We start from the raw sequence: 19,672 nt of genomic DNA, 5'->3' as shown, positions 1-19,672 counted from the left end.
AGGTGTGGATCGAGACAGTTTCTTTGTTTCATAACAATTTGTAGATTGAACAGCATAATCCTTGGTTTATTCGTCTTTTGAAACCAAAATTGGTGGTGTCAGCTCACAGCCTGCCAATCTCACAGAAATTTCTGAAAAAGTACATGCAATGAATTAGAAGCATTAAGCATGGCATGATTTTTTTTTAAATGATCAATTTTTGTTTTTTTGGGATAGAGAAATAATAAAGTGTTATGCTGTCACATTAATATTCCATTGATACAGTACACTCCCTGTTTTCTATTTTATATAATTTTCAGTAAATGTTTCCCTTTTGTTTTTTTAGAATTGTTAATAATCAAATTTTATATGAGAGCAGTTTTCTTAAAAAAAATACTAGTTAGGAAAAAATGCATTTCATTTCTTCAAAAACAAAGAGCAAAACTCATGTTACCAAATAATTCTTATATTCTTATTTGAGCTTTGAAGGCATTCTGCTTATTTTAAATTATAGTTTTATTTCTCTAATTACTTTGTGACCTTTAATAAACTAACTTTCTTGTTTTCAGTAAATTGAAATGATCTTTATTCAGAATAAGGGGTAAATACCCTCAACATTTCTTAGGGGAAGACTTTTCTACAAGACAGCATCTGTACTGTTAATTTCATATTTGTGATGTTATTGCAGAAGGAAAAGTGGATACTGTGTCTTTAATGGAAAGCAAAAGGTTATCTTTCTATGGCCTTTGTGTGTATGTGCTGATGTGGATGTAGGCAGCCAGACAGGCAATGTGTGCAGAGAGACTAGGGAACCGGCTGTGGATCGATAGAAGTGGTGTGAAGTGAATTAATGTGAGGCAGGCTGTCTGTCTGTCATAAGGATTGTGGGGAATGTGGGGCAGTGTTGGTCAGTCACTGCAGAGATCTGTTTCCAATAAATTCAAGCCTTCTGCCTGAAAAGAAACTGTAGATACTCACATACTCCCTTATTGTTAAATTTTACTTCATTCACAGTGAATGTTCATATCAAATTATTGCCTCCAGTGTACTTTAATTGGACCACTAGAAAACCACAGTTGTGAGGAACTGATGAAATAAAAATATCTGCTATTCTTTTGGATCTATTTTTCAATCTCAGTGGAAATCTATATTACTGAGAATGAGAAATGGAATTTTCGTTAATATTTATAAATCTCCTCCATTCTCAGTCCTAATAATGTTTATCACTACCATCTAATCGTCAATGAAACTATAATGAACCAAAGTGGTTTTATATATCCATATTGGTTAAAGTGCTTTTTTTTTTTACATGTTACTGTATTAAAAATTAGTATTTTATCCTTGTCTTTCATGTTAATCACATGACACTATAGTCTTGTGGGTTCATATTACTCAGATACTGTTAGCTAGTTGAAAAGAAATTCAAAAAGGTAATTTACAAGCTAATGAAAGATAATTTTTAGAATACTATATCCAATTTTATTGGTAGGACTAGTTGAATGTAGTTTAATTACATTGATTTTAAGGCCACATTTCCATATTTACATTTTAAAAAATTTCTAAAGTGGTTTAAACAATATTGCATAAAATTGAAATGTTTGACATATATAGATTTTTCATAACGAAGAGTTATCTAGGTATTTAGAAATCGAGATGGTATGAAGATCTCATAGTATTTCTTGTCCTCTAATTCTCACTTCTACCAGCTACAACCCTCCCACTTCCCTTTTACTGTTGTGTCCAAACTTACTCATACCAGTTTGCTGCCCCACTCCATTCCCCCTCTGCCCGTTTTCCTCAATTCATAAATGGTATAAAACTTTGTTTATTGAGAACTGTTGTTTGGTGTAATGTACGTTGATTTTTTTATTTTGTGAAATCTGGATTTGGAGACTCATTTTTTTTTTTTAACATGTCTCATGTCTTCCCATTAATTGTATTTATTTATTATATCTTCCTACTCTATTTTTTATTATCTTTTTATCATTTCTCTTTCCCCAAAGTACCCTTACTGTAATTTTCTAGTATATTTAAGTAACGTAATTTGTACCATGAGATAAAAAGTATTCAATTCTGTTCAGGTTGTATTTATTGACCCTGTATGAGATATTCATCACTGTCAAATACTTTGGAAATACTCAAAGTAAGTAAACCTTTCCTTGTATGGTATAATTTGACAGATAAGCTCAAGTCAAGTACATAAGAACATGTCAAGTACATAAGAACATGCCAAAATATCACCATATAATTGACAATATTTATAATTTTGATTATCAATATATAAAAAACCTGAACTTTCCATAAATATATTTTCCTAGTGGACTTTACTTTTTTGCAAGGATATTTCATTGTCTTTGAATAGTGAGGAAATGATTTTTATGTTTCACAAAGCATAGGCTTTTTGTAGCAAGAACTAAATTTTTTCTAGTCTGTATTGTTGAAAATTTTGTATTCTGGGATAATCTTCAATTCTCTTTTGTGACAGGGATGTGTAGTACCTTCTATTGTGTCTTTTTTTAACAAGCTAAGGTTTTGGAAGAATACATACAGTAAAATGCACCCTTTTAAACATTGTTCTATGAGTTTTAAACACATGTAAATAGTCATGGTATAGGTTATTTATACTGTTCTAAAAATTTTGCTTTACTTCTATAATCAGTCCTTTTGTCACACCCCTAATAACCCCTGATAACCACTGATTTGATTTTTGCTCTGAGTTTTACAGAAAATCTACTGTTACCTCCACCCATTAACATAAGGTCCTGATAGAACTAAAAAATAGCCAAGTTTATGGCTGGTAATTTAAAAATATATATTATTCCTTCTTTTGGAGAGAATGGCTACCTTGCTTAGAAGTATTAAATAATGGTTTTTAATAATCTTCTACCATAACTATATGGCTGAAAACTTCAGAAGTTAAACGTACCTATCAGATTTTCCTAAAAGCAAACAGTTAAAATTAGTTGTAAATAAGCTGTGCCGTTTGGATTTGAGAGTTGAGTGTGATAATTTGGGCTGTCCATTCTCAGTTTCTCTTACCCCTTTACTGTATTCCAGAAAGGTTAGAAGTCGTAAGTAGTCTGTCGCTATCATAGTGCCCTGTATTATGGGACTTAGGATATTTTGCTGATCTTTAAAAAATGAAATATAATTTCCAAGTAAACAAGTTATTGATTAGAAACAATAATACAGAAATTTTGACTGTGAGGATTAATAGAGTTACAAATATGGTCAACATCAAGATTAGAGTTTAATTTAAAAAACTTTTTTAAATGGAAAATTATGCCTTTCCGAAACAAAATATTCATGTTGAATTTTGCTTTCTTATTGTGTAAATGTTCTACGTGACTGTTTTCTTCCCCTTTTTTCTTCAGCTATATGGCAGAAAAAAGTGTCAGGAGTACACTGAGGTGGCATGGATATCTTGGTTGATCTGGAATGTTAGAAAATCAAACTTTAAAAAAAATCAGGTTTATTGACATATAATTCACTTAGTATTAAATTCACCCTTTAAAGTATACAGTTCAGTGGCTTTTTTTTTTTTTTGTAGCTGATGTAGAGTTGTCCAAGCATCACTTAAAATCACAACATTTTCAAACACCCCAAACTGAAACCTCAGCACCCATTAGCATTACTCCCTGTTCCCTCCACCCCTCTCAGCTCTAGGCCAATCTACACATTTACTTTCTGTCTCCATAGATTTGCTTTTTTAGACACTTCATGTAAATGGAATCATATGCCATGTAATGTTTTATGACTTCTTTTACTTTGCATTAAAATTGTTAGTTTATTCATGCCATAGCATATATTACACTATATTTCTTTGTGTTGGCATATAATATATAGCAATTCATATATAATACGAACATGTCATCATTTATTCATCAGTTGATGAACATTTGGATTGTTTCCACCTTTTGACTTTTATGAATAATGCTGCTGTGAATGGTCGTGTAGGTGCTTTTGTGTGGACATAAGTTTTCATTCGCTAGTAGTAAAATTGCTGGGTCACATGACAATTCTATGTTTAACCTTCTGATGAATTGCCAGATTGTTTACTGTTGAGTTTTGAGAGTTCCTTAAATAGTCTAGGTACTAACTGCTTGTTGGACATGTGATATGTGAATCTTTTCTCTGAGTTTGGAGCTTATCCTTTCATCCTCTTAATATAGGGCCTTTGTAGAAAAAAAGCCTAAAAAATTTAATGAAGCCCACTGTGTCAACTTTTTTTTTTTTTTTTTTTTTGGTGTCAAGTCTAAACTTGGATTTCAGAGATTTTCTCCTAAGTTTTTTTTTAAAAAAATATACTTTTATATATTGAAGTCCACAATCCACTTTGAGTTACTAGTTATATAAGGTATGAGCCTTAGGTCAAGGTTCATTGTTTTTGCCTTTAGATGTTCAGTACTTCTAGCCCTATTTTGAAGAGACTATCCTTCCCCCATCGAATTGGTTTTGCATCTCTGTCTAAAATCATTTTGGCGTATTGGTGTGTGTCTGTTTCTTGGTTCTCTATTCTGTTATGTTAACCTAATGTTTATCACTCGGCCAAAGTTGCATGGTTTTAATAACTTTATGGGAGTCTTAAAATGGGGTCAAATGACTTTTTTCTACTTTATGCATTTTCAAAATTGTTTTCTAATTCCTGTGTCTTTCATAGAATTTTAGAATATTTTTGTTTATCTCCAAAAAAATCTTACTAGGATTTTGTGAGAAATTGCATTAAATTTGCATATCAATCTATTTGTGAATAATTGTCATCTTTCCTGTGTTGAATCTTTCAATTCCATGATCACAGTGTATTTCCGTTTCATTTGCTTAGCTTTCCTTTGATGCCTTTCATCCGTGTTTTTCATAGCTGTCAGCATACAAGACCTGTTTGTGGGTTTTCAGATTTATATCTAAGTATTTTACTTTTCATAATTACTGCTAATAGTACTGTGGTTTTAAAAACAATTTAGGTGTCCATTGTTCATTACTAATATAGAAATAGAATCATTTTTTTCCATTTTTTTCTCCTTACATTTTGCTGCCTGGCTGAACTAACTTACTGGTTTCGGTAATTCCTCTGTATTTCCCTGTAGACAATCATTTTATCTTTGAGTGGAATATATTAGAGTTCTTCAGCGGAACAGAACCAAAAGAATAGATGGAGAGAGAGGAAGGGGAGGGATGGAGGGAAATAGAAAGAACGACAGACCCATATTAGGGGAATTGGCTCATGCAATTATGAAGACTGGAATGTCCCAGGATAGGCTGTCTGTAAGTGTGAGACCCAAGGAAGCTGGTGGTGGATCTCAGTTTAAGTCTAAAATCCTCAGAATCAGAGAAGCCAAGGGTTTAATTCTCAGTCCAAGGCCAAAGCCCTGAGAACCCAGAGGGTTGCTGGGTATAAGTCCTGGAATCCAAAGGCTGAAGAACCTGGAGTTCCGATGTCCAAAGACAGAAGAAAAACAATGTCCCAGCTCCAGGAGTGAGAATTTGCATTTTCTCTGCTCTTTCCTTCTACCAGGGCCCCCAACTAGTTGAATAGTGGCTGCCCACATTGAGTTCCAGTTTTTCCCACACAATACACTGACTCACACACCAGTCTCCTCAGGAAACACACTTAGACACATACCCATGAGTAATGCTTTATCAGCTATCTAGGTATCCCTTAATCCAAACAAGTCAATACTTAAAATTAACCATCACATAGGGCAATTACATTGTACTTTCTAAACTGTGTGTGTGTGTGTGTGTGTGTGTGTATTTTCTTGCTTTGTGGCATTGGGTAGAACTTCCAATGATAAGTATGAGTGGTGTGACTATCTTTGCCATATTCCTGGTCAAAAGCATTCAGACATTTACCATTAAGTATAACGTTAGTTGTAGGCTTTTAGTAGATGCTCTTTATTAGGTTCCTCTGTATTCTGTTTTTCTTAGAGTTTTTGTTTGTTTGTTTGTTTTTGTTTTTGTTTTTGTTTTAAATCATGAATGGATGTTGAATTTTGTCAAATGATTGATATGATCAGGAATTCTGTTTTTCTTCAGCCTGTGAATATTTTGGATTATATTGTTTCAGTTTGGCAAGTTGAACCCCTTTCATGCTGGGAATAAACCCTACTGGGTTATGGTATATAATTCTTTTCATATGTTGCTGTTGCTTTTATTTTGTTAAGAATTCTATGAAAGATACTAGTCTGTAGTTTTCTTTGTATTTTTTTTTTCTGCTAAGGATTTTGTAACCCTTACTATGTTTTGGAAAGCATCACTCACAGAACCAGTTTTAGCACTGCTCCCTGTGTGTTTGTGCCTGTTACTTTGAAATGTACATGTTTGTTTCTTAAGCTCTGTTCCAAAATACTGAATTCCCTTGGTTGAATACTTAACTGGCACAGCACAGGAACTCTATGGAATGCTTGGTAGTGTTTATAATCAGTATTGTATGATTCTGTGATTCCATGGTTATGCTAAGTTTCCCAGAAACTTAGTCCCGGGAAAGACTTGGTGATAAATCGATTGAAATCAAAAGACCTATGTCTCAATTCTGGTTTATGAATTTAGTAGCTATATTATGTTGAGCAATTACTTAGCCTCTCTGATTAAATGAGATAAATGTAAATGGATCCATAAACTTGTTACTACATAAATACCAGCTTTATTTTCATTGATCCCTTAGTTTTATAGGAAAGGAATATACTAATACTGATTGTTACAATCCAAACTATTTCTTAATATTTTTTCCAGTGTTTCTCTGATCATTTTAAATATTACAAAGTTCTAAGCAAGAAATGAGACTGAGATATTTCAAATACTTATATATTGATTTAATAATGTGAAATAATGATTTTTGATTTTGTATTTGAGCAATATCTGTTTAGGAATGTAATGTTTACCTTATCTCCTCTTTGTAATTATTTTACTGATAGCTCTCTTTAATAAAGTAATATTTTTCTAGTATATCCCCTCCTTTATGTTAAAATTAATCATATACATCTAACAATCAAAATGCTTCCATAAGTTAAACATTGAGTACATATGGACACAAAGAAGAGAACAGTGGACACGGGAGATACTTGAGGGTGGAGGCTGGTAGGTGGGTAAGGATTGAAAAACTACCTATTGGGTACTATGCTTGGGTAATGGAATAATTTGTACACTAAACCCCCACAAAATGCAATTTGTGTAGCAAACCTGCATACGTACCCCTGAACCTGAAACAAAAGTTAAAAAAAAATATTTTTGAAAACAAATCCGTATGTAAAGTGGTAGCTTTGTCATTTTTTATTCATCAGGAATAATTCTTTAGCATTATTTTTAAAAGCAACTCTGAATAAGTAATGGTACTGAATGGTATGTTTCAGCCCCCAAGTTTAAATCCTTAGAGCTTGGAACTGCCTACTGGTCGGTCCATTTCTGGATCTGTTATGGTGGTTAGTGACTAAGATTCTTCTTCTTTTGATGCCTTTGGTTAACTGGAGTCGGCAACGCTGAATTTCACATAAATGTTTAAGTGAATGCCCCTTAGAAGAAAAGAAGTCCTTGAGCCAAAGAAGTGTTTTTTTGTTTGTTTGTTTTTAATACTTAAATGGATTGTATATAGGCAGTTATTGCTATGCATATAAGACTATTTGGTCAGAATATTTAACTCCTAGAGTAACTCCTAATGGGCAGATTTGTACATTATCATGACTGAACAACATCTTTTGATAACCATGTGAAAAATCTTGATGAACCCTCTACTATCTGTTGAGAAATTGAGAAATAATTTGACAGATGCAAGTTGACAACAAATACATATCATCAACTATGAAAGGATAGGTATGTAAGGAAACGACATTTGTGTGAGCTGACAAATTCTCAGGCGATTTACAGAATGGAAGCTTTTGGCCTCAGAACTTCTTTGTGTACTTTCAGTTAGCTTCTTTCATTGTGATAATTATTTGACCTCATATTGAATTTCTTCATAGAGGGAGGTGTTACACTCTTTTTGGGCAATGCATTTCAGGTCCCTTACTTAGCCCTAGAGCACAAATTCTTCTCCTGTCCTCATCTTTCCTCCCAACTCCCAAGTTATAAACTAACATTAAAAAGAAGTAAACTTCTAAAATAATCCTCACTTTCCAGATTATTTTCCTCTTTGTTGCATAATTGTCTAAATCAGCTAAAGTAACTGTAGCAAAAACACAAGAATAAAGTAAAAAATCTAATACTTCAGCATCCTGTTTTTCCCAGATCTAGATTAAAAGTAAATATAGTATATATCCATGTACATATAGACACAAAAATAGAGCACATGCAAATTTTTCTTCATTGATTTGTGTCTTTCTAATTTTGGTGAACATATATATTTTTTAATGTGTTTACATCCATTAAGTAAATTAAAAATCTTTAAAATTTCTGTTTGCCTTACTTTTCATGTTTTAAAATGAAACCTTGTGATTCACATTTGTTTTAGCTGGAGTCACATCAGAAGCCATGCAGACTATCACCACTGCTCCTGATACCTCAGGGCCGGAAGCCAAAGTCCAGGAGGAAGAACATGACCTTGTTGATGATGACATCACCACTGGTAAGCACAGACATCTTTAACCTCTGGTTGGAGCTTTGTTTAACATTGCAAAATATTTTCTAGATTATTTGTGGTGGGCTTAAGTATTTCAGCGGAAAGAATGGAAACTTGTATTGCTGGTGTATTTAGTTTTATGTAACTGTTTAGTGTCCTCTTTGATCTTGAGGTGAAAAGAAGTAGAACTATTTGTTTGGTCCAGGTTTGCTCATTGTAGCTATAACAATGAACCTGCTAGCTGTGCACTTGTTTTCTGGAGACCTTTTAATTCAGAGGCTGTGATCATTACTAAAGCCTTGGCATTTATAGAGGAATATACTCATTAAGTTTTGAAAGAGTTTGCAACTATCAGGTAAACTAAAGAATACTAAAATTTAATCACAGTATATACAATACAGGCTATATAAGAAAACTTACTCTTTATACCTATACTGTAGAAATGAATGCTGCTTTTTAAAATTTACTTAGGATACTGAACATTCTTATCTGTATTACCTTTCACTTAAAGTGAAATTTAGGTGAAAAACATAATACAAATTTTAGGAAACTCACACACTATAAATGTTTAGTCTATCTTTTTATACTTATAAACCAGTTTCAATTACTGCATCTGGAAATGCATTCAGCTCAAATTCTTTGAATGCACGGAGGATAAAAACAACCTAGTAGAAATACTTTTATTAGTATTAAAAATAATAAGCTTTTGTTTTGGGTTTGGATGGTTAAAATTTAAAATTTGATTATGAAGTGTATAATTGTTGTGAAGCAACAACTATTTAATAGTAATCAATAATTTAGAAAGAAGCATGCCCAGAAAATTTTTCAACACAAATGAAAGAGAAGGCCAGACACAGTGGCTCACACCTGTAAGCCCAGCACTTTGGGAAGCCGAGGCAGGTGGATGACCTGAGGTCAGCAGTTGAAGACCTGCCTGGCCAATATGGCAAAATCCTGTCTCTACTAAAATAAATACAAAATACCAAAATTAGCAAGTTGTGATGATAGTAAAAATACAAAAATTAGCCAGGTGTGGTGGTAATGAAAATTAAAAAAAATTAGCCAGGTGTGGTGGCAGGCGCCTGTAATCCCAGCTACTCAAGAGGCTGAGGCAGGAGAATCACTTGACCTGGGAGGTGGAGGTTGCAATGAGCAGAGATGGCACCACTGCACTCTAGCCTGAGTGACAGAGCAAGACTGTCTCAAATTAAAAAAAAAAAAAAAAATTGGGGGAGCGAGCTTCCTTCCCTCCCTCCCCCCATCCCTCAGTCCTTCCCTCCCCGCCTCCCTCCATCCCTCCCTCCCCACCTCCCTCCATCACTCCCTCCCCGCCTCCCTCCTCTCCCCCCATCCCTCAGTCCTTCCCTCCCCACCTCCCTCCCTCCCTCCCTCCCTCCCTCGTCCTCCCTCTCTCCTCCCCCATCGCCCTCTCCCCACTTCGCGCACTCCCCTCCCTCTCCCCTCCCCCTCCCTCCTGTCCTCCTGTCCTGTCCTGAATCATGTCTTTCTGTCTTTACATCTTGTCTTGTCTTTTCTTTCCTATTAGGCAGGTTAGTGTTGCTACCTGAATGCCTTTAAATTTTTTTTTCCCTGGGAAGGAGAAAGCCCAAGATCTCCTTTGAACATTTACACAGTGTATATTTAAATACCTATAGTCTTGTGCCACTGCTGCCTAATATTGCCAAACTTGGGGAACATCTGATTTTTACTAGAAATGAGATGATAGTCGTGGCTATTACTTACTTTAAAATTCTTTTTAATGTATAAGTTCATTGTTGAAAAATATCCAACCTAAATATGAACAATTTCAGGAACTTCTAACTTTTCTGAAAGTCATTTAGCACTTTACAGTTATGATGTTTGTTTCAGTAGCCACTAAAGGAAATTATTTTAGTTGTAGATTTTTAAACTACCCTGTGTTTTATTCAGTTGTCACTGCTTTTCATACTGTTCTAAGTGTGTTTTTTGTTATGTTTTAATTCCCTGTAATGTTTAAGGAACGTCTAATCTATAAAAAGTAGTTGTTTAAGTCATAGCAACAATAAATTTGCCTTTACAATAGTAGAATAACTTAATTTGCATTCTGGAGTAAAAGATGAATTTTTGAGCAGTCAAATAAGCATTATTAGATCAGTACATTGAAATTTTGAATTATGCACTACCAAAGACATGAGATAGCATTCTAGTATATGATTTTTTAACTTTAGTTTTAGCAAAATCAGGAAGCTAAGAATGCAAATCTAGTTTGAAGAGTCAATTAATGGTACATACACTATATTTTATCTAAGTTTGGTTAAATATATATGACAAATGTCTTTTATCAGTTGATTTATTCATTTCATGTCATGGATACTAAAGGCAAGAATGTTCAATATTGGAAGAACATAAATAACTAAAGAACCGGCTTCCTTACCATGTTGTCAAAGCAAGTAGCATGTTGGAATCTGTAGATCGTTTTGGTTACCTTTAGATTGTGTGACTTGATTAAGCTGTGGTATAGATTTTTGTGAGGGTTTTGAAGAAAACCATATTCTTTTGATTGACTAGAATCCTATAGAAATTGCATTATGAAAAATATGGCAGATGCATTGAGAGAAATGTGATTCAAGCACAAGAATCTTATTTTGGGGTAACCAGCGTTGCAGAGAGCCAGTATGACAAAGAGGAAAGCCGGCCGGTGCAGCCGTGCAGATGATTTTTCCGGTTATTTTAAAGGAATTGTTCTAATATTTCTTCATAAAATAAGTAGAAATTACATCACAACAGGTATTTGCCTGCATTTTCAGGGAATTCTTATTTGAAAGTTATAGCTAGGTTAATGTGGGTAGTTGTATTACTTTTATTATTGCAGTAATCTGTGTCTTAATTCCTAGAAACAGTCTGAGCAAGATAACAATTAAAATATAAGGTATAATTTAATGCTTTCACTAAAGCCAAATTGCTTTTTGAAATTTTTCTTTTGGTTACAAATGAGTTTAGGTATGAATGCTGTCTTATAACACTTGAATCTGAGCCTAGTAGCCTTTGTTAGCATTTGCCTTATAAAAGTAAAAAAGCATGGATTAAGCTGTACAAGTGTTGGCTGTGATCAATTGGAACTAATTAAATTTATTTGAAACGAAGAATCTTAATGGAAGAGAACAGCTGCAAAGACTAGGAGGAAAAAAATTGGGTCTTGATTGATACAATTGAAATTTTCACTCTCATTTAACAATATGCTACAGCGTCTTTCTCTATCTATTTTTAAAGCTAATATCTATTGATCAGCTCTACCAAGTAATGCCAGTGTGCCTGGGTCAACACATACTCAGTTTTACTTAGCATTCTGTCTTAAGGTTCATCAAATTCTTTCCTTTAACCATATGCTTTAAATTATATATCGTAGACATATTAGGCGCCTTGGTGGATTAATAGTGTTTTATGTAGAGAAATATTAAAACCTATTTTACATTTTTATATTGTACAATATGCATGGGAAATGTGCTTTTCAATGACATTGCTTTAGGATTTATAATATTCTGTATATTTAGAATCTGTTTTAACAATAGTAATAGAATTTAAAAACAGTAGCACTTGTAGATTATAATTTGAGTCACAATAATAGTACTCTATACCAGTGTTTTGCTTTTATGTGTATACTTTTATTTCCGGTATTATAACTTACTTGCTATGTAGATATGTAACCAATATTTATAAATAACACATTCAGGCCGAGGCAGGTGGATCACGAGGTCGAGAGATCAAGACCATCCTGGTCAACATGGTGAAACCCCGTCTCTACTAAAAATACAAAAAACTAGCTGGGCATGGTGGTGCGTGCCTGCAATCCCAGCTACTCAGGAGGCTGAGGCAGGAGAATTGCCTGAACCCAGGAGGTGGAGGTTGCGGTGAGCCGAGATCACGCCATTGCACTCCAGCCTGGGTAACAAGAGCGAAACTCCGTCTCAAAAAAAATAAAAAAATAAATAAATAAATAAAAATAAAAATAAATAAATAAATAAATAACACATTCCTACTTATGTTATTAATAGGTTAATTATACTAGTGCAGTAAATCTCACTAAAGCTGACATACATATAAAAAATTTTTGTTAATCTAATATTCTTGAGACCTTTGTGTGACTTAGTTAATTTTGCTTTATGTGTCTTTTATCATGGTATAGTATAGCATTCTGATTCAGGGTGAAGTGATACACCCTCTAAATATAATCTTACCTTAATTGCAGGCTGACCAGCAGTTTGGTAGGGTTTCATTCACAAATCTACATGTTTGTGAATGACTTCAAGAAAGTCTCTATATTCTTCTGAGGGTCATATTTTGGTGTCCTGCCTCTCAGTACAGCAAAGACACAAACTGACCGAAACAATGATAAAGGGTCAAGAGGCATTGACACTGTCAAAAAGGACACCTTGGGTACAGATCAGCAGCACAGTTGACAGATTCAGGTGTGGTGGTGTGCACCTGTGGTTCCAACTACTTGGGAGGCTGAGCTGGGAGGATCACTTGAGCTCAGGAGGTCAAGACTACAGTGAGCCATCTTCACACCAGTGCACTCCTTCATGGGTGACAAAGCAAGACTCTGTTTCAAAAAAAATAAAATAAAAAGAAAAGAAAAAAGGAGAAAACTGGGCTCATGCTGTCCTCTCACCTCAAACTCCCAAGTAGCTGGGACTACAGGTGTCCTACTGTGTCCATCTAATCTCATTATTTAAAGTGGAAAGTTGTTATTCTAAATTTAGACCAAGAGATTATCTCCTTTAGGAAAAAAATCACCATGTGTTCGTTCTTTAAATTTTCAAAGAAAATGTTGTGATATAGTTATAGAAGTATTTTAATAATTAAACAGTCATTTCTTTGCTTACATGTAAATTTTCAATGTTTTCTCCAGCTTTTTGAAGTCGTCAGTATAAAACTGACACATTAATACACGTTTATACACTAAAGTCACCATCTCTATTGTTTTAAGATGGAGCTGAAAAGGACATCTAGTCTGAGACTAAATATTGATTTGTGCATTTAACTGCTTACTAAGGTCCTATTCATAAGATGTTTTTACATTTGTTCTGAATGAAAGATAAGAAATTTACCGTTAAAGTACAGATAAGCTCCAAAGAATAGAAGATATTATGTTTTCAGAAATCAGACCTTGTTTTCTAGCCAGCAGTCAGAGGCTACGTAATTTGTAAACTAGAATAAGACACTTCCACCTGTACCCTCTGCCTTTCTCAGTCTTTCACTTACATTTAACAGTCTAAAAAGTAGTGTAGATGTATGTGAACTTTAAGTCACGTTTTCTGAATTATCACTACTCTTGCTTTTGCTTTTGACTTCAGAATGTTAGCTACTACAAAATATATGAGTTTACTATATTAAGGCTCTTAGTACATATAAATTACTAACGCGGTGGGTTTTTTTTCCTCTGCAGTTTTCATGAAAACAGATACTAAGAAAAATAAGAGTGTAAATTTTATAGTTTTCTGAGTGAAGTATGTCATTTCAAATAATTTATCTTTTTGTCCTTTTTAAAAAAATCTGGGAAAAGAAACCATATATTAAAATATTCCTTTCTTGTTTAGTGTTTAAGGCTTAGCTTTAGTTTGTGTTGAAGGATAAGTAGAATGTTCCTAAATACAGTATTTGAGAAAGTTTTTGACATGGATATGAAAATACAGAAAAAAAATGATGCTGTATAAAACTGAGGTATACTTTCTTTTCTCATATTTTCTCTCTGGGTGATTTACTTTTTCTGTTCTTTGGTTTTAACTACCACTTGCATGTTAATGACTGTCAATCAAATCTGTATCTCCAGCCTAGCTTTCTTTTTTCAGCATCAGATTCATATGTCATCCTGCCTGAGTGTCCTGTAGATACCTAAATACCAAGTGCAAGAGAAGCTATAGGCCAGGTGCGGTGGCTTGTGCCTGTAATCCCAGCACTGTGGGAGGCTGAAGTGTGCGGATCACCTGAGGTCAGGAGTTTGAGACCAGCCTGGCATACATGTGGTGTAACTCTAACTCTACTAAAAAATAAAAAAAAAATTGTATTTACAGTGGTGGCAGGTGCCTTTAATCCCAGCTATTTGGGAGGCTGAGGCAGGAGAATCACTTGAACTCAGGAGGCAGAAATTGCAGTGGGCTAAGATCATGTCACTGCATTCCAGCCTGGGTGACAGAGCAAGACTCTGTCTCTGAAAAACAAAAAACAAAAGAAACAAAAAGGAGCTATATTTATTCCTAAATCCTCATCTCCTTTCATATTTATGCCTCAGTTAAAGGCACATCACTGATGGTACCATTACTTACCTGACATCTCAAATTTGAAAGCCCGAGAATAACCCTTTTTAACAGTGTCCACATGGAGTTGGTGTAAGTTCTTGTAAAATGTGCTTCTTAAATATGCTAGTGTTTTTTTGTCTTCTTTATTTCCACAGAGAATACCTAGATCCAGACTTGAGTTTTTTCTTCTGCAGATTATTGTTCCAGAAGAAAATTTATTCTCTATCGTCTTCGTTCTCTTGTTGTCATCCCGGTTGTGTCTTCTGACGCTAAGAGTTTCAGAAGCCAGTTCATCACCCTTCACCCTCATTAACAGCTGCTTAATGACTTCCCATTGATTATAGCCCCAAATCTAAATAGCTTGGCGAGGTATCTAGGGTTCTTCAAGGACTGACTTATATCTCTGATGTCATCAGCTAAAGCAATACTTAACCTCGTTTCCCAGGGTACCCTGCTGTTTTGTGATTTGTGCTTTGCATGTGCCCGTCCATCTCCATATGGCTGGCATGCTCTTAACTCTTACATATGGGATAAAATTCCAAGAATTCCTCTCAAATTCAGCTTGAACGTCATCTTCATGAATCCTGTCTGGATTCTGATATAATATCTTCCTGTTCATTTTACACATGCTGCTCTTGAAGCGTAATAATATGTAGCAATAATGACATCTGTGATTTTAAGTAATCATTTCACTTGGCCTTTGTGAGTCATATGTGGGCATGTGACTTTTACCTTCTTGTATGTCCAGCACTAGAAGAGCTGGTACATAGCATCTGCTCAATAAATGTTTATTGAATGAATGGTTGAATTAATCCATAAGATTACTCATATTTCAAGTAGCACTTCTTATATACTATGTATTTACCTAAATATATTTGCTATATTCTTCCTATACTTAAATAATTTATATCTCCTTAACCCTACCACCTATCTTCTTAGTGAGTATTTAAATGGCTCAAAAAATCTTGGTAACACATTAATGAGGTGATGTCGGCTTATTTGTAGATAAATGGTCTCTTGATATTATGAAAATGAGACTGGGAACACATCTAAGAACATAATTAGCTTTATCAAATTAGTCACTATTGTTTCTGTTTCAAAGTTCAACTTTCTCTTGGAAAAAAATATGTCTTCAGAATTAGGAGAAGAATGTGATACATTTAAATAAGAAAAGATAGGGGAAAAATACCTGGAACAAATATGTTTTTAACTTGTTTTAATGAGCAGGTGGAAGATGGGACGTGCTATTGGAATTGCACAAGCAGACAGCTAGACCCTTATAGAACTCTGAGAGTCCCTTTCTGTGGTCTGCCTGGGCCCTTTCAGGTTTGGTAGACAGTGGAAATGTACTTGTGGATGATGGTCCCAGTTTCTTAGAAGTCTGGAAGTCCCTGTTTGGTTGCTGCCTCTTCAGTCACTCCTTTCTTCCTTGCTCTGGTAGCTGTGTCTCCTCATTTCTGGGATGGATTTCAGTCAGTGAAACCCGAAGTCTTTAATCAACTATTGTCTTGGCACCAAATCTTTCATAACACAATTTTCCAATAAGAGCATTTTTATTTTTGTATGTGCATCTAAAGGTTGTTTGTAATATTTTTGCAAGGGGTTGGGCAAATAAGTAGGAATGAATGCCATCTTTGCAAACGTATATAAAAAAAAAAACACACTGCAAAATCAAGACTATAAAGAAGTAATAATCTCAGTGACTTAGCATTTATTGAGTACCTAATATGTGTCAGACTGGCTCTGTCCTCTTTTAAATCCTCACACAATTCATGTGATGTCTTCATCATCACTTCCGTTTTACAGGAGAAGGAGATGCACAGAATGGTAAGTCACTTAACACATAAAAGCCACAGACAGGAAATGGCAAAGTCAGGATTTGAAGCTGAGCAGTTGCTTCTGATCTTTTGCTTTTAAAATGAAGTAATTTGTTCAAAATCAGGTCATTTATAAACCTTACAAGAGAAGGAAACACATGTATTGATTATGACTTGTCATTTTCTTTTGGTGTCATATAGAAACATATTTTAATTTTTAATATACATTTTTATTAGTACAAAGAAATGTTTGAAATGTGAAGAAAATACTTTTTTTTCTTAAAAGATAAATTTAGGTACTCAGTATATGAAGATAATTTTATATATTGTCTAGATAAACTAGAATTTCTACTTCATGTTCATGTAAAACCACGCACATAAATACACCAACACATACAGTATTAGATCAGAAAGGCTTAAGGTTTGAGTTTCACATTGACTAGTATATATTTCTTTTGCTAAATGTAGACCAAATAGGAAAAAAGCAGAAATACTAAGTTGGGTAATAATGCAGGTGCTACATCGGGGTTGGGGGAGGGCAGGTGGGTGGTAGAGGGAAGCCATCTGTGAGTGAATAACCTTCAGGATGAACTCAAAGTTTGGTCTTTTGTGAGCAGTGTAGTAATACCTCATGGATAAGAATGAATTGCATTAGATTGTGGCACACTATTATGTATCTGTATATTACATGAATTGCCCTTATAATTGATTTCAAACCCATATGACCAAAAGTTGTAATTCACAAAAGTAATGACAACAGTGTCTCATAATTCACAGACTTTATGTCATACCTGTGAATGATTGTTTTTACTGTGCAAACCATGTTAAAGGGGAAAACAGGTTTTAAAATGGATGTCTGGTTCTGAGGACTCCTTCTTCCTGATGCTTCATAGTCATTTTTAATACACCAAAAGATAATTAAATTTACTAACATCTGTGCGTTTCCCCATGATTTCTTGGTTTAAAATCAGATGTCAAGCATAAAGGCTTTCACTCTTGATTTGAAGTTTTAAATTGCAGATGAACGGTAATACCTAATATTTGAAGTGAAGATAGCTATGAACCTGTGTTTTCTCCTCATGTAACATACTAGAAAGAGGAGTCCTCACTCATAGGTAGGATAAAGATTGAGAGTATTTTCTCATCCTTTTTTGTTATAACTATTTATCCTAAATAAAGATGTATGAATTAAATCCAATGTGAAAGAATTCAGGGAATCTGAACCATCTACTCTTTCTTTGTTTGCCCTTTCTGTAAATGTATTTTTTTCAGACGTTTAGTACCACTGAAAAGTAGTATAAGGTATATTTAATTTTATTCAGTAAAACATTAATAAGTGCCTTATTTCTTCCATCAGCACATTCTCTGGAGGATTTAATAAAGCAAGCCTCTAGATGAGAAACTGATGATCAAATTTTAGATATGTCTGCACACAAGTGCACAGATGACATATACATGTGCATATTCTCTGTAGATGGGAGAATTCAGAGTACAGGGCTTAGTTAATGGCAGGAGTTATGTAAGAGGTAAGCCTGCACTTATTGCAGAAGTGCAGAGACATGGGAAAAGCTACCAAGCTCAAGCACAAAGGGATGTAGCCAATGCATTCCATCAACAATTTTCAGCCCTCTTCTATCTATTTAACAATCAACCCTGCTTTAAAATAACATACAGTACAGAATGTAAAATCGGCTAATTTCCAAACTAACATGACAGTAGATCCTCCTTCCTTGATGATAGAGCCAGTCTGTCTGCTTTAGGCAAGGTCATTCTTCTTCTCCTCACTCTTCAAGCCAGAATGAGCTGGAAATAAGCAGAAGGCATGTTTCTTTCCTTGCTCCTGTCTTCCCATGCTTTCTTTCTAGTTCTGTTACAAGCAAGAGGAAGACAAAGAAGAGAGATCCTCACTGTCATGTAAGACAGTGCAGGTTGGAAAGACTGGGAAAGACATTAAAAACACTCAGTTGTCATGAGAAGCGTGAAGGCAACACAGATGTTTTAAGTTCATTTTTCCTTATCTCGTAAACTGCATCTCAGGGTAATGGAAACTTGCTGCAGTGATAACATAATCACTCTTGGTTAATTTTGAAAAAGGAAATGTGGAGAATAAAAATCTGTAGATGGACAAGTCTTTGTTTTTTTTAAAAATGGGGAAAATTGGATCCAAGCAGTTCTAAATTGGTTAGTGTACTGTCCACATATACCAGAAGTCTGCAGCAAATTACTAAATAGGATTTGGGAGCACTTAGAAGAAAAAGTGAGAAGCAGTACAGGTGCCCTGAGCCTTACCACACTGTCAAATTTTATCAGTGTTTCAGCTGCGTTGATTTTGTTGCCCTCCATCACCTAAAATAATTCTGATGTTTTGGTGTAAAATGTATATGATTCATCATAAAATGACGTTTATACTCTTTTGTGGGTTTTCACTACACACAGCACACAACTGAATGGGTCATTCTTCTGTTCGTGGAACGCAATCCTTTATGTTGAATTTGAGTTTTTTAAAAATTTGGTTTGGCATTACTCGTTACTGTCATTCTTGCTTAAGCATCATTGCTAATGCCCTCCTCATTATTTTCTCATGATGAATCACTTGACTTATGAATTAGGGAAGGGGACCTCTAAAAAATAGGAAGAGGTCTGTAAAGAAAATTCCAGCCATACAGCCCAGTTCAGCATGTCACTAGTAACACTCACCCCCATTGTGCTACTCCAAATCATCTCTGGGTGGTGCACTATACGTCCTTGATGCTTGTGATACTGAAGGTGTCTGACTCACTTGTATATATTTGTGTGGAAGTTTTTGCGGATTCCCTTAAACAAATGATCTTTCAGAGGGTATGGCTTGCTGTCCCAGCACACTTTTTACTGTTAAATGTGAAGAAAGTAGTATTCACTCTGTGTACCTTAGTGGGATATCTGATGGATGACTGCCACTGTAGAAGCATGATCTTCAGTGTAGCCAGGCTAAACTTTGTACATCAACCCCACCTGGGAGAGTTCCTGTAGGAGTTCATGGTACAGTGGATATCAGAGATTGGAGATCAATTTAA

General features: G+C 34.7%; 1 protein-coding gene across 4 annotated transcripts in view; it reads left to right on the top strand.

Moving 5' to 3' along the window:
- The window catches only part of WDR7 (WD repeat domain 7), a 372,789-nt gene that overhangs the window by 160,801 nt on the left and 192,316 nt on the right, over positions 1 to 19,672 (top strand). For all 4 annotated transcript variants that reach the window (XM_003926047.4, XM_003926046.4, XM_074383362.1 and 1 more), the window contains one exon: positions 8,420 to 8,533. In XM_003926047.4, the coding sequence (XP_003926096.1) occupies positions 8,420 to 8,533 (114 nt within the window). The remainder of the gene's footprint in view (positions 1 to 8,419; positions 8,534 to 19,672) is intronic.

This window comes from Saimiri boliviensis, chromosome 13, assembly GCF_048565385.1.
Source record: "Saimiri boliviensis isolate mSaiBol1 chromosome 13, mSaiBol1.pri, whole genome shotgun sequence".
NCBI lineage: Eukaryota > Metazoa > Chordata > Mammalia > Primates > Cebidae > Saimiri > Saimiri boliviensis.
Note: the sequence above shows the minus strand (reverse complement) of the source record. Positions and strands in the feature narration are given on the sequence as shown.